The sequence below is a fragment of the Malaclemys terrapin genome, chromosome 6 (assembly GCF_027887155.1).
Source record: "Malaclemys terrapin pileata isolate rMalTer1 chromosome 6, rMalTer1.hap1, whole genome shotgun sequence".
NCBI lineage: Eukaryota > Metazoa > Chordata > Testudines > Emydidae > Malaclemys > Malaclemys terrapin.
In genome coordinates, this window is record NC_071510.1 from 14,925,260 (window position 1) to 14,948,192 (window position 22,933).

The window sequence follows — 22,933 nt, forward strand, 5'->3', positions numbered from 1 at the left end:
TCCTACCATACTGATGGTCAGAGTTTTGATTAGTAGATATGTATACATTAAGCACAATAGAAGTGTTTAACTAGGTGGATTTTATTTGTAATTTACACTATTAGGTTGCATAGTGTTTTTTTTAAATATTTTAGAAAATTAATTCTATATTAAGTTAGCTGAGTGATAAAATAGTTCTGAATATTCTATGAAGTGATTTGTTCTTGCTCATTGTTTTCTTATGTAAAGTTTGCTTTTTTAAAAAGCACATATACAACATTTTAATCATTTTCAGATTACTCAAGTTACAAAAACCAACTAAAGACTAACAAATAATATTGCCTCTGAAAACTGTGGCTAAATGACGATCATCATCTAAGATGTCTGTGGCAGAGCTGGGGGAAAGGAAAACAAAAAAACAAACCACACAGTTATCCTGGATCCCACTCCAGTGCCTTAACCGTAAGACCATCCTGCAGAACAGCATGTAATCATACTTTTATAGACTCTAGTAGTCATCTGCATGTTTTGCGTTGCTTTACAGAGGTAGGTACATAGGAGAAACCCCATTTTACAGACAGTATAAACAAGCACATATATTTAGCCTAATGTTTCTGAGAGGCAATATGACTTAAGTGGATGAGACTTGGTTCTGCTAGAATAGAGAGCTCGGTTCTATTCCCAGATCTGCCAGAGGTGATCTTTTAAGCAACTTCTCAGCTACTCAGTCATCTCACCTGTAAAATGAGGAGCAGGGAAATGATACTTCAGGTCTTGCTCAATAAAAAGGGCTGTGAAACCCATAGAATTATGACACTTAGGAGAGAGGTCAGACTTGAACGCATCATCTCCGGAGCGCCTAGTCCAGGGCACCTTCCCCAAACCCAAATGGTATTTCTGAGGGAAAGGAAGGTCATCTCTCTCACCTTTTCTTCCTTCTGCACTGTGCCCTTGCCCCTTTCTTGACATTGCTGCAGAAACTGTAGGTCCATTTTGGTGATTTTATTTTGGTTAACTAGGAAAATGTCAGTTTTTGAAGAGAGTACAAGATTTCCCAAAAAGAGGGTTGCAGTTCCAACAAGGGTGACGTTTTCATCTGTGTGAACGTGGAAGTTAGCTATAATTATTATATTGAAGGGTATACAATTAGGTGAGGCAGATCACAAAAGATTTCTGAGAAGTATGTTTGTGACTGTTTATTTCTTTTTCCAGGAAGCATTGATGTCCCTGATTCACCCCAAAAACTCAGACCTATGAAGAGTGCTTCCCGCTTTTAATTTTTAAAGTAAGGCAAAATTCTCTGAATCAGAAACAGAGAAGGTCCTGTCAAGGATGGATGGACGGACGGACGCGCGCGCGCGCACGCACACAGAGAAATCATTTTTCCTCCCAAGTATCTTACATGAGACCAAGTTTTTGGAAGGAAATATATTTAACAATCTTTATGTTTCAGCTTCATCACTGGAAATTAGATTTAGTGAATGAATTTGATGTAAGTACTTAATTTCTTACCATGTGCTTCCATTTTCATAGCTAGAGTATCAGGATCTACATCTAGAAAGAAGTCTGGTAGCAATGGATGACCTAAAATAAAATAAATAAAAATTGTGAGTAAAGTGAAGATAAACAGCAAAAATAATAATCTATTTTTGTATCAGTATTAAACAAAGTCTAGGCTTCTAAATAGGTATTGTACAGCTTCTGGAAAGCAAAAGTCAGTGGCAAGGGAAAGCCAGGTACCTAATATTTTGTTTTAGAGACAGATTTTACTTAGATTTTGGTCTGTTCTCCAATGGGTGTAAAACAGAACTAGAAGTCTTGTGGAGTGGTAATAGAAAATATTTCATTGAAGAGAAAAAGCAGAAGGGGCTTGAGGAATTGGGGGGGAGCGGGGAGGGAGAGAGAGAAATCACAGGCTGAGGAATAACAGCTAGCATAAGTCAGTGACATGGAAGCATTTTTCTTTCATTAACTGATATTAAGTTAGTGGAAGTTTCACGGGTGGAGGCTCTGGAAGATTGGGCCAACTGTTTCTAGGAATGCAAAAGGGTACCATGGGACTGAACATCCACAGGTCGTTAGCAGAAGAACAGATTATAAACTTACTTAACATTATGTGCTTTCTTACCTGGTGCAACTGCATATACATCAAAATTCTTAATTCCTTCTTCTCTCAGCAGACTTTCATCAATAACGAAGTTTCCTGTGAAACTTTTTGGTTTTGTTAAAATGCAATATGCAGCATCTGCAAGGATATCAGTTTTTCTGCATTGCTGTTCCACACCAGATCCTCCCAGCATATCCATAGCAGATGTATGTATAGCTAAAAAGTTCAGGGAGCAAAAAAGAAAATTTGGTGGTCAGCACTGATGTTTTAAAGTTCTTCTCCTTTGTCCTACTGCACACACACACTTAAAGTACATCATTTTATTTTCATGCAAAGAGCAGAACTGTAGCATACTGAAAAAACTCACTAAGTTATTACTAAAAGAATGAGATGGAAAAGAGACCTTCAAGTCCCTCTCTTTACCAATATAAGATTGTTCTAGCATAGTATTTTTTTCTAGTGTTTTTGTCCAGCCTAGTTTTAAATGTCCTAAACAATGAGACTTCTATCTCTTCCCTAGGAACACTGTAACATATTCTCACACAGCTCACTATTTATTGATAGTCTTTTCTACAATAATCACTACTACAGTATTTGAGCACCTCACAAACATTACTAAATTTAGCTTCACAACAACTTCTGTGATATTGATATTTTAAAGATGGAGAACTGAGTCAGAGAGTTGACTCAATTGCTTGCCCAAGGCCTCACAGAAAGGCTGTGGTAGAACCAGGAATAAAATGCAGATCTACCGAGTTTTTGGTTAGGTTATTGATCTTTTCTAGCGGGTCTGTTCCTGCTAGTCTTCTGCTTTTTATTCAAGTATTCAAGGGAAGAATATTGTAAGTTGGAATGCTTCACAGAGGTTTGCACTTTGCTCTTCTTACTACTCTTCCTAGTTACCATATATTTATTTCAGACTTCTTGCTCCTCCAGAACTGCCCCATTACAATTTTAACTTATATTTCCCAGTTCCTTCTTTTGTTCCTCTTGTGATTTTGCTTTGTGACTCCTTACAATGACTCCATCTGCTGCTCAAGGCCCTGTATCTTTTCCTCCAGAAGCTTTGGGAGTGAATCTCAATGGGAGTGAAATTTGTTATCTTTGTTTTTCATGTATTTTGAAGATAAACATTTTGAGACTCCTTTTGTACATTCAAAAGATTTTAAGCTATTACTCCTCTTTCTTAATTTAGGATACTGTGATCATGGAGGCAGATGTTGAATTACAGATACTTTAAAAGCCTTGCTGTATATTTCTAATGCTATTAAAGTGAATTAGGGAAGACAGATATTCATTACTATAAAGCTTAGTGTGTGGAAAGTTACTACTTTTAATTATATTTCAATATATATCACCGTATTTTTTTTTTAAAGCACTGGTATCTTACGAACTAAGTTTTTAAAAATATCATTGGACATACTAGAAACGCTCTCCATTTTGAGTGCGGCTCATCACAGGAGCCTTCAAAACCCACAGGGGGGAGGGATAGCTCAGTGGTTCGAGCATTGGCCTGCTAAACCCAGGGTTGTGAGCTCAATCCTTGAGGGGGCCACTTAGGGATCTGGGGCAAAATCAGTACTTGGTCCTGCTAGTGAAGGCAGGGGGCTGGACTCGATGACCTTTCAAGGTCCCTTCCAGTTCTAGGAGATAGGATATCTCCATTAATTAAAATTAGTCTGCATATAAAATATCTGATTTTACAGGAAGTTTTTAATTACCTTATAAATTACTGTGCAGACTCTCACAGAGGGCACTTATTCTAATGAATTTCTTTTATTTATAATGTTGTTGTTGCTTGAAGACTGGCTCTTCAGTGCATCAGGTTTTGAAGGCTCCTGTGATGAGCCGCACTCAAAATGGAGAGAGTTTCTAGTATGTCCAATGGTATTTTTAAATACTTAGTTTGTAAGATACAAGCGCTTTAAAAAAAAAAAAAATATGATGATATATATTCAAATATAATTAAAAGTAGTAACTTTCCACACACAAAATATCAAGTTTGAACATGTTTACTTAACCCAATCTAAGAAGTCCTTTAATAATAATAGCCAGAACTGGGAGCTCCTGTTATATGTGATTGCACAGGTGCTGTTAGTTGTACCACCCTTTTGGAATTACACAGGTTTAGAGGCCAATTTCATCGGAATTGGAGTATGGTTTTAATGTGGGGAGACAAAAGAACAATTTCCTCTCCCACCGCACCTCTTAGATTGCTGACTCCATGGTGAGAGATGGTGGACAGCTTCCATAAGGATAAACTGAAGTTAGCCCATGAAGGCCGATGTGGGGCTTGAAACCCCAATGGTGAGGGCTTGTACTGAAGTACTGAAAGTAGAACCAAGGAACGCCTTGTATGAGGTATAGGGAAACAAGGGCCTCAAAAACAGAGAGTCTCAGGCTTGATTCCAGATAGCAGCAAGGCAGACAGTGGAAACCCTTGGCACAATCCTCAGTGATGAAGTATTTGGAAATGGGCTTCTCCTCAATTTAAATGAAGGTTAGAGTCTAGGACAGGCGAGAGTGGAGAGTCTCTGTCTTGAATCTCCTACAGAGCCAAGAGGGGCTGAGGCCAGAATAAGGGAGGAAGTTGATCCTTCATTCAGCAGCAGGGAAGGCAACGCAGGCCCTAGAATGGTGGATGAAGACTTCTCCCTCATTACTCCAAGAATTAAAAGTTCCTCTTTTGGAACTGGACAATTTCCCTGCTGAATGCACCACACTTAGATCTCTTACAACAGAACTGGAACTCAGAGGGAGTGAAGGTTCCATCCAGAGTGGATTTAAAAAAAAACAAAGTGATGAATGGTCAAAAAACTGGTTTGATATAAATACATTTTTCTTTTTAAAAATAAAAATATTTAAAATTAAATTTGAAATTCTGGCAACCTATGTTAAGCCCTAAACTTACTATATTACTTATTATATAAAAATAATTTAAATTGAAAAATATTCAAGCAGTACACATTTGCTGAAAAAGTTTTTTTTTAACAAAAATCAAACTACTGAGCTGGTAGAAGTTACTGACTAAGCATCTGGACCCAGAGTTTGTTGAAGTGCAGAGAGAATATCTTCATTTCAGTTTACTCAACTAGTTTAGTTCACTGACTAGTTCGTTTAAATGTAAGACTCCAACTTGGAGTTGAAAAAGCAGGCAAGCCTTTTTTCCTCTTCCAATGTATGAATAAAAACTGGTGTGAGTAGATGAGATCCACTAGTTCTAACATCCTGATGGCTATGGTAATTATAGAATCAGTTTACTTTGCTAACTACAAATAATCATAGAAATGTAGAGCTGGAAGTGACCTCATGAGGTAAACTAGTGCATCCCTCCACCCACCTTTATAATACTTTTTAAAAAAAATCACTTTAAAATGCAAGACATAATTGATTGAAACTACTTTTTTCTCTTATGTATCGAGCAGATTTAAGGTAGTTTTATTTATTCTAATAAAAAAAACCCCTTACATGATGCATTTTTAATTGAATTTCACTTTCCATCCAAGTAGAGCTTCACACAAAACCATGAGTAAAAAGATTAATCCTCTAGTAAATAAGAAATGTGTCAATCACCATTTTCTAACATAATAAAAATGGAAAAGTTAGGAATCTGAATAAATAGATGTTAAACTATATAATTGCTTAAATAAAAATGTATAAATACAATGTATGCTCCTGGTTGGCAAGAAGTAACACCAAATTTTGTGTAAATGGTACATTTAGTTGCAAATCAACACGTTTTAATCATTACCAACCAATGAGCATCAACCTTTCTTTAGGAAAAGAACTAAAAAGTACAAATGCAAAACAAGATTAAAATCAATGATGTAAACCAAGGTTTACTACTTGTTGATTTAAATCAATCCATTTTGGTACCCTCTCTTTTGTTTCTTCTCCTTGTTACTTGATAATGAGAGACAACTTTGGTGACAAATCCCATGCTGTTTTTGGCCTCCAAGGCCCTCTCAGAATAGATCATCTCTCAGACATGAACGTGGACAGCCACAGGGATTAGGGTTTTGAAGGAGCAGAGACTGTGAACCTGAAGAGCTACAGGAGCCTCTTCCATCTGCAAGCACTGAAGCCAATACTCAAGATCCTTATGGGCCAGAGTAGTAAACATCTGTTGGGCAAAAGCCCTTCTACCCAGGCCACAAGAACATCAGGTATACGGGAGTCTCTCACAGACATTTTGCCTTTGCAAGGAACACAGTCTTTAAGCTTAGCCTCTCCTACAGGGTCCAGTGTCAGGGCAGGAAAAAAAGAAGACATGAGAATAACTCAGTTGGATTAGGAGAGGCAGTTGCTATGGAATCAGACCAATTTAAATCCTAAAAAACTTAGATTCTTTTAGGGAAGAAACACAGCAGAAACGCCTAACAAAAGGAGAAAAAGCAAGAAACTGGCTGACAAGAGCTAAAGTCAGGGGACCTGAGGTAGAAATTCCAGCTTGCTGCTTCAGGGTAAGTCTACACAATTCACGGCAGCGTAGCCGCCAAAGCTGGGTTGACAGACATAGGTTTGTGCTACCATGCTAAAATAGCTGCAATAGCCAGTGCTTTGAAGTTGCAGCTCATGCTGGAGCCTAGGCTCTAACGCCCACCCCCAACCCTAAGCTTCAGTACCTGAGCTCCAGCAGAAGTTGCAACATCTACACCGACTATTTTTAGAGCATTATCGTGAGCCCAAGCCTGTCGACCCCAGCTGGGAGGCTTGCTGTCACAGGTTGTGTTGCTGTATCCTCAGTCTCTTTATACAATCTCACCTCAAATGTTTTACACCTTGAGACACAATCTGAACCAAACCCAAGAATCAGAGCTTTCCGGAGAGTTCCTGGATTGGTACAGGGCGCAGATGCATCTCAATGGGGAAGTGGGGGTGGAGAAGCTGCACAGCCTCAAAAGAAGAACTCCAGATCCTATAGTTTGAGGCTATTCATTGTTTCCACATGTGTGGTGTACACCCCAGACACACACAGGAAAATCCACAGCACTGCAACGATAGTGTGAGCAGGGAGATCAAGAACTGAGCGCCAAACCCTGTCTACATTAGGAAATTGTATCCTGGTTGAACAGGATTCTTAACAAGTCAGCCGACATGATGTGGACTACAATTCATGTTCTTGTCGAAACTGATCACAGATGTGGTCAGTATCATGTCTGATCCCAGAGGGTTTTAATTACAAGTGGCTCACCCTAACTTGCCCTTTTCTATACTCGTCAGAAAGTTGTGATTAGCACCATGTCAGCTAACTTAGCTATTATGAACTGTGTATAACCAGGAAAGTCTCCTAGTACAGACAAATGCTAGAGGTGATCTCCCCAGGTCAGAGCTGAAGCATATTTGCAGGGCTGCATGCAGAACCTTCATTTTTGCCATCTGTTCTACCTGTTCTTTTGTTCAAATAAAGGACTTCAGTCTTGGAGAGTTTCAATTCACCACCTTTGTAAGTTCTAAATTCACATACAGAATTTAATTCGGTTTTTTAACTTTGTTTGATAGTTTAACTTATGTTAATAGCAGTAGATCAAAATGCCCATAAAGCTTTTGGAGCAAAGGAGGGAGGGAAAGGAAGGGAGAGAATTCCAGCTACTTCTCAGACACAGATTCACAAAGATGTAATTGATAGAAACATCTGATTTCTTTTTTTGGATATTTTGATCAACAGCAACAAGTGTCTTTTTTATTGGAGTGCCACTAGAGTTTGAAATTTTCTAGTTCCACAGTTGTTTTGTGGGAACTATTTCACACTTTCTTTTGAAGCACATAAGTTGAATCATTTAACAGTACAATTAAAATACAATTTTGAAATGTATTAGTGGTGCAAAGGTGCAAACCTTATTACTCAGTTTATGTGCCCAATATGGTAGAATTCTAAGCATCCATGTACTCTTCATACTCAAATGAGTATAAATAAGCAGCATATGAGAGCTGTCTCTATGATCCTGTATAGCACTCTTCCTTTTTTCAAATCACATCTGTAAGTGGCTATACCTTATGTAGTGGGGTGGTCACCCGCTCCTGCCCTGAAGGGCTTAAAACAGCCCTTGGTGAGGGCTAGGGTAGGGGAAACCTGGGCTGATTGAGGAAGTAGCCACAGCTGGGACACTCCCCAATCCAGCCGCAGCTGGCCCTTATAAGAGGGCAGTGGACCGGGAGCAGTCAGTCTCTCTCTGCCTTCGAAGAGAGAAGGGCCTGGCTGCTGGGAAGCTCAGGGTGCCTAGAGTGAGGCAGGGCTGGGGAAAGGCCGTGGGGGAGAGCTCCAGGCTGGCAACTCCCCAGGCTGCAGGGCCTTGTCCAAGGCCCCATAGAGGCACTGGGTTGCAAAGAGAGGCAGCAGGTCCAGACCCAATCTTGCCTAAGATGAGTGGCTGACACTGCAGTCTGCCCCAGGTCATGGGGGCGAGTTGGTGACTGGCAGTAGCCTATGACTGAGGTGAGGTGGGGATAGGGGGTGGGGGTTCCCTGGGGAGGGGAGACCCTGAGAGAAAGGGGTTACTGCCAGGGGGCAGCACCCCAGATAATGGGGCACCTGAGTCCTGGGAGAGATTGGGGGGGGGGCCGAGCGGCAGCGGGACACCGGCCTACAGAGGGCACTTTGGAGGCTGGAGAGCTAATTCCCTGAGATGACCAGCAGGAGGTGCCATGGCCATGAGTCTCGCACCGTCACACTTATAATACATCCTAAAATTAAAAAGACATTTAAGCCATATTGGCCTACCTGACCCAGTGCTCTGTGCTGCGTGTGGTGTAGCTGGCTCCAGCTGGGCGGCGCAGCTGTAGCGCTGCCAACTACCAGTGCAGCGCGGTCAGGGAGCAGGGGGGGTTGGATAGAGGGCAGGGGAGTTTGGGGTGGTGGTAAGGGCGTGGGGGGTGTGGATAGGGGTTGGGGCGCTCAGAGGGTGGGGAACAGGGGGGTTGAATGGGGGCAGGGGTCCTGGGAGGGCAATCAGGAAGAGGGGGGGGTTGGATGGAGCAGCAGGGGGCAGTCAGGGAGAAGGGGTGCTTGCATGGGGCAGGGATCCTGGGGGGCAGTTAGGAATGAGAGGAGGGGTTGGATGGGGTGGCGGGGGGCAGTCGGGGTGGGGGTTCTGGGGTCTGTCAGGGGACAGGGGGGTTGGATGGGGCAGGAGTCCCAGGGGAGCCATCGGGGGGTGAGAAGCAGGAGGGGTTGGATGGGGCTGGGCCACGCCTGGCTGTTTGGGGATGCACAGCCTCCGCTAATGGGCCCTCCATACAATTTTGGAAACCCAATGCAGCCCTCAGGCCAAAAAGTTTGCCTGCCCCTGATCTAGACCATCCCTGACAGGTGTTTTTCTAACCTGTTCTTAAAAGCTTCCAGTGATGGGGATTCCACAAACCCTGTGTTCCAGTGCTTAACTAACCTTACTTTTCCTAACATCCAACCTAAATCTCCCTTGCTGCAAAATAAGCCGATCACTTCTTGTCCCAACTTCAGTGGACATGGAGACCAATTGATCGTAGTCCTCTTTATAACGACTTTTTATGAGCACTTTGGAGGGCAGGATTAGAATTCAAAATAACCTTGACAAATTGGAGAATTGGTCTGAAACCAACAAGATGAAATTCAACACAGCACTTCACTTAGAACGGGAAAAAAAAAAAAAAAAAAATCAAATGCACACCTACAAAATGGGGAATAACTGACTAGGTGACAGTACCACTGAAAAGGATCTGGGGGTTATAGTGGATCACAAATTGAATACGAGTGAACAACGTGATGCAGCTGCAAAAAAGGCTAATATTCTGGGATGTAGTAACAGGAGTGTTGCATGTAGGACATGGGAGATAATTGTCCCACTCTACTCGGCACCGGTGGGGCCTGAGTGGTAGTACTGTGTCCAGTTTTGGACACCATACTATAATAAGAAAGATGTGAACAAACTAGAGAGAGTCCAGAGGAAAGCAACAAAAATAAGAGGTTTAGAAAACATAAAACCTAAAAGGAAAAATTGAAATAACTGGGCACATTTATTCTAGAGAAGAGAAGGCTGAGAGGGATCTGATAAGTATTTAAATATCATAGAATTATAAAAATGTAGGACTGGAAGGGATCTCAAGAAGTCATCAAGCCCAGCCCTCTGCACTGAGGCAGGACAAAGTAGTCAGGCATTCCAAACACTATCAGAACTTGCTTCTTGTCAAATATCTCCTCAGAGGCACAGCATATATTAAAAAGATAATATAACAAATGATAATCCTTTTGTGATGCTGTTTACATTAGAGTCCTGTGCACATTAAAAAGGGAACAGAGTAAATGAACTTAAGAAAACCAATGGGCAAATAAAACCTTTTAAAAAAAATTTTTTTTTTAAATGGGTCAGTGAACCAGCCACTCCACAGGTTGCTTCAGTCAAACGTAAGGCATAAATAAGCTGCTAGCAAGCAGCCACTCACTACACCTCTACCCCAATATAACGCGACCCGATATAACATGAATTTGGATAGAACATGATAAAGCAGCGCTCCGGGGGGGCGGGGCTGCACACTCCGGCGGATCAAAGCAAGTTCGATATAACACAGTTTTCACCTATAACGCAGTAAGATTTTTTTTGGCTCCCAAGGACAGCGTTATATCAGGGTAGAGGTGTATTTGCAGTGCATGTGGCCAGCCATTTGATTAAGTCACAGTGGCCTAACAACTGAGAACTATGGAAGAGTGGTTCATCTACCAGACACCAGTATTTTGTAGGAAAAACACTGAATATGAGCAATGAAAAACAAAAAACCCCTCAGGACAGTGAGGTCATTTTCAAATACCTGCTCTTAACAATCTTAAGAAAGCCTATTCAAAGTGACATACATGAAGTCTGCAAGATGGAAGGTTGAGCAGAGAAGAAATGCAACTAACAACATCAAAGAGAACATTATAGTATCTTAAAACAAGTCACCTGTTTGAGGCCATAAAGCATTGACTGCAACTTCTCCTCTAAATTCTTCTGCCATCCCCAGCACACACATGGACATGCCATATTTAGAAATGGTATAAGCTAAGACAAAGTAAGAATTTTATTTAGTAAGGTAAAAATATAATGTCTGTGATGAAATTTTAAGATTCACTGATTTAATTCTTTACTCCTTGATGTAGTGTAATTATTTATTAAAAATAAGTTCCTTAGAGTGGAACAATCTACATAAAGAAAGAACTGGGAGGAGAATGGGTCTGCATTGAAATTTTTATTAACTAAATGTTTTGAACATAGAATCATAGAAGATTAGGGTTGGAAGAGACCTCAGGAGGTCATCTAGTCCAACTCCCTGCTCAAAGCAGGACCAACCCCAACTAAATCATCCCAGCCAGGGCTTTGTCAAGCTGGGCTTTAAAAACCTCTAAGGATGGAGATTCCGCCACCTCCCTAGGTAACTCATTCCAGTGCTTCACCACCCTCTAGTGAAATAGTGTTTCCTAATATCCAACCTAGACCTCCCCCACTGCAACCTGAGACCATTGCTCCTTGTTCTGTCAAGATTAACTTCTTTAGATTGCCATTTATTATTGTTTCAACTGCACTAAAATGGCAACTACAAAAACTTTTAAACAGACAAAGAAGGTGATCTAGTTTCACTGTAGGTTTGAAAAATTAAGTTTTTACCATCCTTTGGCACAAAATGCTTTGAAGAGCACAGAGACAGCAGAATTGTCATCAAGCTGTTCCGTACACATAGGGTCTGACCTGCTTCTGGCCCACCTGACTAGAAAATTGCATTTCATTATTCTTATAAAAGAACGACAAATTGGGGGTAGTTTTGTCTGATTTTTCAGGTAAGGAAATGATGAAGACAACTATTGCAGTCTACCATGGTGTTTCATGGAATTATGTCAATAATATTCCTTATATGGGAAAAGGACTGACAGGGCCATGGAGACTGAATTACCCTCTCACCCCTGAAACAGTCACGAGGCATGTCTAGTCTTCCCCGGCAACAATAGGTACAGTATAGGCTGTGGTAAAGTAAGGGCTTCAGTATCCAGGCCTGTCACTCTTGTGCCTTTCATAATTACTCATTCATTTTAAAAACATTTTAAAAATAAGTAAATATAACACCACCTACCACAATGATTTTTGAACCATATGGGATTCAGGTTAATTGGTGGGCTAATGTTAAGGATATGAGCAATGTTACTCTTTCTTAAGTAAGGAAGGCATATTTTAGACCTGAAAACAAAACAAAAATTAAACATGTTAGTAGTTGTCAGGTGCATCTCTTTTAAACAAAAATTTTATAATTTTGGCAAAGCCACTATGTTTTAAAGATGCCAGTGGACATACAGCATCTTTTAAAATAAAAGATCTCAAAGTAATCTCCTCCAATCTCATTACTTTGCACCTGCCCTCATATTAATATTCTGCTTCTTCTAAACAGAGAACCAATATAATAATGTCATCTTATCTGAATGAAAAGTCCTTCCTAATATTTATGCATTCACACTGGGCCAGATTTTCCACCACAACTTAAAACCCACAAATGGAGACAGATTTTCAGAAGAGCTCAGCAGCTCTAATTGTGACACTTTTAGCTAGACTTTTTCAGACTGTTAAACCATTTCTCCAATGTATTAAGCAGAGAGGGTTTTTCTTCCACATTAGCCATGCATGTCATCCTTTAAGTATTTTCCCTTTCACAAAAACATACTATAGAGAAAATCCCATTTTATTCAGTTCAGAAGTCCAAAGACTTTACAGTGTACACTGCACCTGTCACAATAAGACGCAAACTGTATTTTATAAAAGCTGGTCAATACAATTGCCATTTCTAAACCTAGTGCTGCAAATGGATATCTGCTGGAAAGTGACGTAATTTACGATAGTTAGTAGCGAGAAACTGACGTAAGCTTTTAGACCCCAATCCCACAACTGACTACATGCAGTTATGTGCAGTCAATTGCAGGGGTGCGGCTTCCGACTGTCATTTACTGTAAGTCTGAACAGTGCACAGCACAATGGGGCCTGAACCTGGTTAAGATCTCTAAGTTATGCCACAATAAAGTATTAAAATAGTAAGTAGGATTAAACAAATTTCCAGTCTACTTTAATTGTTTCATAGTCAACGAGAACTCAAATATTTAAACAAAATGTTTAATTTTTATCAGACATTAAATTACTTCTCATCTGAAGAAAAACAACGTTTGCCTTGAATTCCACAGGCTACAGCCATGACTATGAAATCTGCTTCTTCTTTTGGTCCAACAAGCTCAAGTCTATTCACCTTCTGGGCACTTTGTAAGGCACAGCTATGCACTCCATTATATTTCTCAGTGGGAGGGTTGGCAAGGATGGTTTTGGTTGAGATGGAGCGTACCTTTCAATGCAATTTTTTTGACACTGTATATATAACTCAAATTAATGTATGTTTAATTTTCTGCAAGTGTATGAACCAAGAACTTGTTGATAAGAATATGTATAAAACAGAAAATTTAAATACCACACACAACCATGCTACTAATCTTAATAAATGCAATATCCTGCATGTGGAATTTACCACAAATCATTAAAGAACTGACTTTTCACAGATTTATTAATAGAACCTGGCTACATAAGCAGCAAGGGAAGAAGAAAAAAGGGGATGAAGTGCGTGGATAGGTTATACCTTAGGTCTCCGGAACTGATAGTTACAGGGTATTAACAAAGACCATTCCCTGGTGTAGGAGACAGAGAGAGCCTGAAGCAGTGGGCCTGGTGTAAGATCTGAGGCCTGAACCATAGTCATCAAAGTTAGGTCATGTCATGAACCAAAGTCAGGCCATATATTAAAGCTGATGCTTACAAGTTTATTGTCTGATACATGACCTCGGCAAAGGTATTGCTAGTGCTGTTAGGACACAGGCACTCCTAAGAAGCAACAGATACTGGGTATGTGTGTGAACACCCTCCAAAAGATTAGCCCAGGTACATCCTGACCTAACAGCAGAAATGCCTGGGGCAAGATACTAGGGGAGGTAACAAGCAAATGTCATGAAACATGTAAGGTGGTATGCAAGTTGTTCGTCTCAGTCTAAAAATGTCGGGCTACATCACCTTAACCATTTGTGAGGCTGAGGGGACAGCAGCAATTCCTCCTGCTGATTGAGCTGTTCCTTGCCACTGGGCACTTGTGTGTTAGTGTACCTGTAACAACAGAGCCAGGGCACCAGTTCTTTGCCTTGAGGGCAATAAACCTGGCTGAGTGCCTTTGTCACTGAACCATGCCTGTGATCTTTCTTTCTGGGTAGTACTATCGAGGTCTGCTGAACCAACTATCTGTGCATGGCTGGGGCAGCATTACGGAGACAGCATACACGCACACCAACTGACAACACCTGGTATATTTTTTTTCCTTTGGGTGTCATTTATCTTTCATATTTTTCAATGTGTAACAACACAAAACTAAAGCTATTTTCCCCTTTTAATGCACTGTAGCAATCAAAGGAGAGATAGCTATCCCTGTAAAAAATAATAGCAATATCAGCACTCCTTACAGATATTAATCAGAGTTAATGTCACCACCGAGGGAATGTGGTTGTCATTATTGAGAAAGATAATACTGTAATATTGAAAATGAGAAGAGAGTACTTATTCAGAAATGTGGCAACAGACATCCATAGGGTGCTTTTCAATATTTTCTTGAAATGTTTTCCTGCCTGTTATTCTAAAAGATGATTTTCCCTAATGAACTGTGGCACTTTACCCATAGTTAAGTAAAACGTTCCATGACTATGTTAGGAAAAAACAAAAACAAAAACCACCTCCTTTAAGTACAGCTTCTTTAATACAACATATAGTATAAGAAACAGAAAAGTGTTTTTGTTGTTTATCATTTTTAAACTACTTTTATAGCAACCCCCTTCTCCATTCCCACCCCCACAGTTTTTATACTATTTTTAAAAGATCAGAATAATTTCAAATAAATATGCAATTCCTTTTCACTATGTTAGGTTCATTACTCAGACAATATGATTTTAAAAACAAATTAATCTTTATAATGTAGCACTACAGATGTCGCTCTAAGAATAGAATTAAAAAGATCAAAGAGCTCCTTGATCACAAGCATTAATTGAATGAAAGCCTCAAAATTAAGATTTCCATTTTAACTCTGAATGATTTAAAAAAAAAAACGATACACTAAGTGTCTAGAAAATATAAGATTTCATTTTAGTGTATTACCAATTTGGAAAGATGAACAAAATATAAAAAGAGCCATACAATTGTGGAGTCAACTCTCAGTGATCTTTGATGAAGTAATTATACCAATATTGTTATGATGGAATTGTAGACTACATTTTCTTTCACTGAAAACGGACTTCCTTCGTAATGATTCTGATTTGTTTACTGTAAATCACCTGACAGGCATTTTTTTCCTTCATAAGGCTGAAAAGGAACACTTGTAAGAAGGCAATTTACAATTAAGATATACCCACCACAAAAACAAACAAAGTGAGTTAACATTTATAATTTCATTTACAACAAGAGAGCAGGAAAGTTTTAGCAAAACCTGGGTCTTACGATCTGAAGTTCATTTGCCAGAACTGCATTAATTTAGCTGTTTGTTTCCTGTATGGAAAGCCTGAATACTTTTGTGTCACAAAGTCACCGGACACCAGCATTCAAGATCAGACATTAAGGATCAGATCCACAAAGGTATTTATGATCCTTACTTCCATTGCTTTCAAAATACGTTAGGGGCCTAAATATCTTTGTAGACCTGGGCCCTAGATCTTGCTGCAAACCTAGGGGAAAACCTTTCCAATGACACATGGCACATCCTTTAGTCTTTCAACCCATAACAGAGTTGCAAGAGTTAATCTTCAGCCATTCATTCAGAATCTCCCAATTATTCATTCATGTATGTACGTGTGTGTACATGCACACACACCTTGTACCTTAAACTTTCACCTCAAATTAAAAAGTTAGTGTAATAAGAGAACTACAAAAGTTATTGCGTGAAGTGATATTGTTAAGGAGGTTGACAATGTAATTAAATCTGCTGATGGATTTAAACAATTTAGTTTCCCCCATACAATACTTACGCAAGGTAGGTTCCTCTTGTGTTAGCACTCATCATAAGATCCACTTTCTTTGTAGGAGTTTCCAAGGTGCCAGTCAAGGAGATAGCACTCGCATTGTTCACCAAAATGTCTATTCCTGATTTAAAAATAATTAATTTTGCATTAATATTTTAAACTCCACCATTTAAAACAAAAAGCAGGGAAAAAACAAAGTGTACTATTCAAGTTTATTCAATTTTTTTACGCTAACCTTTTGACTATTTCGACTGAAAATGTAGAAGGCTTTTCATTAACACACACACAGAACACCCTCCATGATCACTCATTTTACCTCCAAATTTCTGTACAGCTTTCTCCACTGCATCAGCAATTTGCTGTTCTTCCCTCACATTAACGATGCATGGTAAAGCCTTTCCTCCAGCAGCTTCAACTGTACAGTGGGGAAAAAAAAATTTTTTTTTTTTCATTTTGAACTTGCTCTTACACGGAGCACCCAACATGGGATAAAATATTCTCTGAGAGTTGGTAATGATTATCAAACAGACTTCAAAAACATACAATGCAATCTTTACAGGTACTGAGCACCATCAACTTTCACTGGCTTCAAGGGGAGTCAAAGCTGTTCAGCACTCACAGGAATGAGAGTTAATAACTGTGGCAAACCAGAAAATTTAAGAGCTGCAAAGGATCAAAAGCCCACACAGTGGCATTAGAGGTCAGTACACACAGACACATTCATTCTTAAGAGAACACTAACTTTCCTATATAGCAACATCTTCTACTGTTTGACGACAAAAGGTAAAGGGGAATCTGCAACCATGCATTCCTCAGTGAGACTTCCTTAGAGAAAGGGGGAATACTTCAAGTTATTGGGAAAAAGCTAAAAGTTAAAGTATGGCCTGTTCTTCAATCACTATAAATTTACAGTGCTCCAAATGTACCTTTAAAAAAATAAAATATTTGTTTTAAAATAACCAACGTCATACTGCTTAAACTGATTGGAAAGGGGCCAGTCACAAGTCCAGGAGTAAATATTGCTCATCCTGAGCTTCATGCCAGGATAATTTGTGGTAATAGAGGGAGGAATTCTACACCTCGGGAAAAATGAGAGGGAAGTGTTTCTCTAGCAAGCTGATTTATTTATTTAAAGAACAGAGTAAGCCGTAGGGAGCGGAGGTCTCTGCTCCCAGCCTTGTGCACCCTAGGCCAAAGGGTATTTTGAGGGGGCGGGGGGACTGGATGGAGAATCTATTTTGTCTGTGTCCTGTCCAGATGTGTTTTGTGAGAGGCATGATGGGGCACCGCATGTGCAAAGTTAGGGGGTGGGGGAGGAGGAAGATTGGTAACAAGTCAAGAGCAGGAAGTGGTGAATAAAACCAATGAGAGGTGGGTGGCTCATAAGCCTACCAAACCTGCATGGAATTGCATGGCTCCTGACCTCAGAACTATTCCCCTGACAAATTTTGAAGACCTGCTGCAAACCACTGAAGTACTAGAGCACTTAAAAATGGTCTGAAGAATTTTTTTATAATGAAAAATGCTAGGCAACCTAAATAAGGATTGCTGCTGATGCTCTATCCCCCAAATAAATTATGGAGACTACAGCATACCACTATTAAAAAAACATACAGGAGTAATTTAACTCATGCTCTTCCTTTTGTGAAAATGCTTGCAAGAAATAAGCAAATTAAATACTGTTTTAGGGCTAGATCCTACAAATGTATGTGCATAGGCATAGGGGTGCACCTAGGTTGACTGTTCTAATGCTGTACATTTACACGTGTTCTTTTGACAACAAATAGTAGCTTGGCTTAAAGTAAGGAAACTTTTTCTTTAAAATAAAATACTTTTAACGTGTTTGTTAGGTGAGGCACATGTTAAATTAATGGTTCAATGGATATTTTAAATTGTAAAAAATTTAGAATTAAAGAAACAAGTCATATCTAACCAACTATTGTTTCATTACAACAATAATCAAATTCTAGGAAGTTTTTTTATCACACTTTATTCTTTGAATACCATTTAATAAACACTGAAAAGAAACTAAATGAATAGTATGTGCCAACACTGTAAGCTCTCTATCAACATATCTATCATGTATACACATGCGCACACACTTTACACAAATACAGTCTCCATCACCATAGTCTCTTTACTCCTAACACACATTAATACATTTACTTTGACAACACCTCTGTGAGACAGAGCAAGTATTATTCCTAGTTTACATATGGGCAACAGGGTCTGAGAGAGACTAAGTGATTTGCCCAAGGTCACACAGTCTGTGGCAGAGCCAGGAAATGAACTTGGGTCTCCAGAGTCCCAGTCAAAAACCTTAACAAGACTGTCCTCTCTCTTTAAAACTTACTCTCTTCTGCAGCAGTGTAGATCGTTCCTGGGAGAGTGCGATGAGGCTCGCCTGTCTTAGCAGCTATCACAATATTTGCACCGTCCTTTGCAGCCTTCAAAGCAATTGCTTTGCCAATGCCCCGGCTTGCACCCGTGATGAAGAGAGTACACCCTGCTAATTTCCTAGAAACCAGGGGGGGGTACAAGGGTTCATTTATTCCAGTGTGATAACAATAAATTAAGTGACTTCTAAGTTATCTTTAAGGCCAAAAATAATTACAATTAGTGCTAAAACTTGTGACTATTTCTTATATATAAGTATTAATGTAGGTATACCAGAAACTTATTAAGCTGCAGTACAACATTATATGACAAAGTCAGTGCAGGTGGATAACTTAATATGTTTATAAAGAGTAGGGCCAAACAGACTAGTTGGGACACACAAATGGATCCTCTCTATTTTGCAAGAATACTCAATACACCATTTCAAACAATAACTTTTATAAGTGCTGCAGTCTGATAACAGAATAAGAGTGCAGTGTCTGAAGTGTAATCTCAACAATATCTCGAACTTCCTCTGCATAGCATAATCCATTTACACAGCTTGCTAAGTGCGTTATAAATTACAGAATTCTAAACACAAAAATAGCAGGGTTCTAATTTAAACATGATCTGATGTTTCAGTTCATAATCACAACACTAACATACTATGCCAGGGGCTGCAGGGAGGTGTAGAAGCCAAAAATAAGTGTTCTAATTTTCAGAGTTGGTGAGCTCCTATTGATGTCAAGTTTAAAAATTATGGCCTTTATACTCTCCCTGTACCTTGGTTTAAACTAATTTTAAAATGAGTGCAATAAAACTAGCTTATCTTTGTAAACATATTACAGCCTGAGGTCAAACTTTGGTATATAAGCACAAAGTATTACTGAATTTTAAAAAAGTATTTGACAATACTTTCTCTTAAGTGATAGGTTTTCTAAATAATGGGAAGTGTATTTTGTTGTTCTGCATAAAATCTGGAACTGTCAATTATTTTGTGAAAAACCAAAGATCTAAATTTTCAAATGTGCACAAATCCACGCAAGAGCAACCCCAATTTCCACACACACACACACACACACACTGCTGTGCACACATGCACTTCAGCATACATACTGTTGAAAATCTGGGCCAGTCTTTATTCATAACTTTTCTCTGGGTCTCAGCTAGCTCTCTGAAAACTCTGCGCATGCTCCTATTCCCAATGCGCTCAAAAGAGAAAATTCTCTGGCCTTGAAAGGGCGAGATTGGGACCCAGTCACCTGTTCCAGCAACTGGATCCACTAGCACAAATATGTATACCCCTGCAGAGTTCCACTGAAGTCAACAGAGCCCTGGTCTAGCAAATTCCACTGCAGGATTGAGGTTAATTTCTGAACTTATAGCTATAAGATCAAGAGAACCCAAACAAAGCTCAAAAGTTACTTGACTAGATTCCTGTGAGGGGGTTGGTGTAACTAACTGAAATTTACTAACCAACACTGTTGATAATAAAGAGGAACAAAAAGACTCAAAATTCACTTCCTCTTAGGTCCGCAGAGCCAGCACAGCAAATGAAAGGAAAAAGCAGTAGTTGTCCCTAAATTCAACTTCATGTGTTTGTATCTTCTGATCCACGTTTTAGAGTAGAGCTACACTAAGTAATTTGGATTAATCATTTTCTTTGCAAAATCTTCTAGTCTTAAATAAATTGCTCAGCAAGTCATACAAAACTCTCCTTAGCTCTCTCATTGCCCATATCTCTGCATTCAATTCCTCCCCGCAACGCCCTCCCGCCCTTTGCCCTGCTGAAACTTCTCTCCTGGCAGCTACCCTTGATCCCATCTGCAGTTACAAGTTTCAGAGTAACAGCCGTGTTAGTCTGTATCCGCAAAAAGAAGAACAGGAGTACTTGTGGCACCTTAGAGACTAACAAATTTATTAGAGCATAAGCTTTCGTGGACTACAGCCCACTTCTTCGGATGCATATAGAATGGAACATATAATGAGGAGATATATATACACACATACAGAGAGCATAAACAGGTGGGAGTTGTCTTACCAACTCTGAGAGGCCAATTAATTAAGAGGAAAAAAAAAAAAAAAAAAAAAAAAACTTTTGAAGTGATAATCAAGCTAGCCGAGTACAGACAGTGTGATAAGAAGTGTGAGAGTACTTACAAGGGGAGATAGTCAACGTTTGTAATGGCTCAGCCATTCCCAGTCCTTATTCAAACCGGAGTTGATTGTGTCTAGTTTGCATATCAATTCTAGCTCTGTAGTCTCTCTTTGGAGTCTGTTTTTGAAGTTTTTCTGTTGTAATATAGCCACCCGCAGGTCTGTCACTGAATGACCAGACAGGTTAAAGTGTTCTCCCACTGGTTTTTGAGTATTTTGATTCCTGATGTCAGATTTGTGTCCATTAATTCTTTTGCGTAGAGACTGTCCGGTTTGGCCAATGTACATGGCAGAGGGGCATTGCTGGCACATGATGGCATAGATCACATTGGTAGATGTGCAGGTGAACGAGCCCCTGATGGTATGGCTGATGTGATTAGGTCCTATGATGATGTCACTTGAATAGATATGTGGACAGAGTTGGCATCGGGGTTTGTTACAAGGATAGGTTCCTGGGTTAGTGGTTTTGTTCAGTGATGTGTGGTTGCTGGTGAGTATTTGCTTTAGGTTGGGGGGTTGTCTGTAAGCGAGGACAGGTCTGTCTCCCAAGATCTGTGAGAGTAAAGGATCATCTTTCAGGATAGGTTGTAGATCTCTGATGATGCGCTGGAGAGGTTTTAGTTGGGGGCTGAAGGTGACAGCTAGTGGTGTTCTGTTATTTTCTTTGTTGGGCCTGTCTTGTAGGAGGTGACTTCTGGGTACTCGTCTGGCTCTGTCAATCTGTTTTTTCACTTCAGCAGGTGGGTATTGTAGTTTTAAGAATGCTTGATAGAGATCTTGTAGGTGCTTGTCTCTATCCGAGGGATTGGAGCAAATGCGGTTATATCTTAGAGCTTGGCTGTAGACAATGGATCGTGTGGTGTGTCCTGGATGGAAGCTGGAGGCATGTAGGTAAGTGTAGCGGTCAGTAGGTTTCCGGTATAGGGTGGTATTGATGTGACCATCGCTTATTAGCACAGTAGTGTCCAGGAAATGGACCGCTTGTGTGGATTGATCTAGGCTGAGGTTGATGGTGGGATGGAAATTATTGAAATCATGGTGAAATTCCTCAAGGGCTTCTTTTCCATGGGTCCAGATGATGAAGATGTCATCAATGTAGCGCAAGTAGAGTAGGGGCGTTAGGGGACGAGAGCTAAGGAAGCGTTGTTCTAAGTCAGCCATAAAAATGTTGGCATATTGTGGGGCCATGCGGGTACCCATAGCAGTGCCGCTGACTTGAAGGTATATATTGTCCCCAAATGTGAAATAGTTGTGGGTGAGGACAAAATCACAAAGTTCAGCCACCAGGTTAGCTGTGACATTATCAGGGATACTGTTCCTGATAGCTTGTAGTCCATCTTTGTGTGGAATATTGGTGTAGAGGGCTTCTACGTCCATAGTGGCCAGGATGGTGTTTTCTGGAAGATCACCGATGGATTGTAGTTTCCTCAGGAAGTCAGTGGTGTCTCGAAGATAGCTGGGAGTGCTGGTAGCGTAGGGTCTTAGGACAGAGTCTACATAACCAGACAAGCCTGATGTTAGGGTGCCAATGCCTGAGATGATGGGGCGTCCAGGATATCCAGGTTTATGGATCTTGGGTAGCAAATAGAATACCCCTGGTCGGGGTTCTAGGCATGTGTCTGTACGGATTTGTTCCTGTGCTTTGTCAGGGAGTTTTTTTAGCAGATGGTGTAGTTTCTTTAGGTAATCCTCAGTGGGATCAGAGGATAATGGCCTGTAGAATGTGGTGTTAGAGAGCTGTCTAGCAGCCTCCTGGTCATATTCCAATTTATTCATGATGACGACAGCACCTCCTTTGTCAGCCTTTTTGATTATGATGTCAGGGTTGTTTCTGAGGCTGTAGATGGCGTTGTGTTCAGCATGGCTGAGGTTATGTGGCAAGTGATGTTGCTTTTCCACAATTTCAGCCTTTGCACGTCGACGGAAGCAATCTATGTAGAAATCCAGTCTGTTGTTTCGACCGTCCGGAGGAGTCCATGCAGAATCCTTTTTTTTGTAGTGCTGGTAGGGAGGATTCTGTGGGTTAGTATGCTGTTCAGAGGTATGTTGGAAATATTCTTTGAGTCGGAGACGTCGAAAGTAGGATTCTAGGTCACCGCAGAACTGTATCATATTCATGGGTCTGGAGGGACAAAAGGAGAGGCCCCGAGATAGGACAGACTCTTCTGCTGGGCTAAGAGTATAGCTGGAAAGATTAACAATATTGCTGGGTGGGTTAAGGGAACTACTGTTGTGGCTGCTTGTGGCATGTAGCAGTTTAGATAGTTTAGTGTCCTTTTTCCTTTGTAGAGAGG

General features: G+C 40.2%; 1 protein-coding gene across 1 annotated transcript in view; it reads right to left on the reverse strand.

Annotated features, from left to right (window-relative positions):
- HSDL2 (hydroxysteroid dehydrogenase like 2) overlaps nt 1–22,933 on the reverse strand; it is a 35,012-nt gene that overhangs the window by 7,141 nt on the left and 4,938 nt on the right. Inside the window, exons 2-8 of the mRNA XM_054031882.1 lie at nt 18,460–18,623; nt 16,423–16,521; nt 16,113–16,227; nt 12,161–12,264; nt 10,999–11,097; nt 2,108–2,302; nt 1,492–1,563 (exon numbers count right to left, since the gene is read on the reverse strand). Coding sequence (XP_053887857.1) covers nt 1,492–1,563; nt 2,108–2,302; nt 10,999–11,097; nt 12,161–12,264; nt 16,113–16,227; nt 16,423–16,521; nt 18,460–18,623 — 848 coding nt within the window. The remainder of the gene's footprint in view (nt 1–1,491; nt 1,564–2,107; nt 2,303–10,998; nt 11,098–12,160; nt 12,265–16,112; nt 16,228–16,422; nt 16,522–18,459; nt 18,624–22,933) is intronic.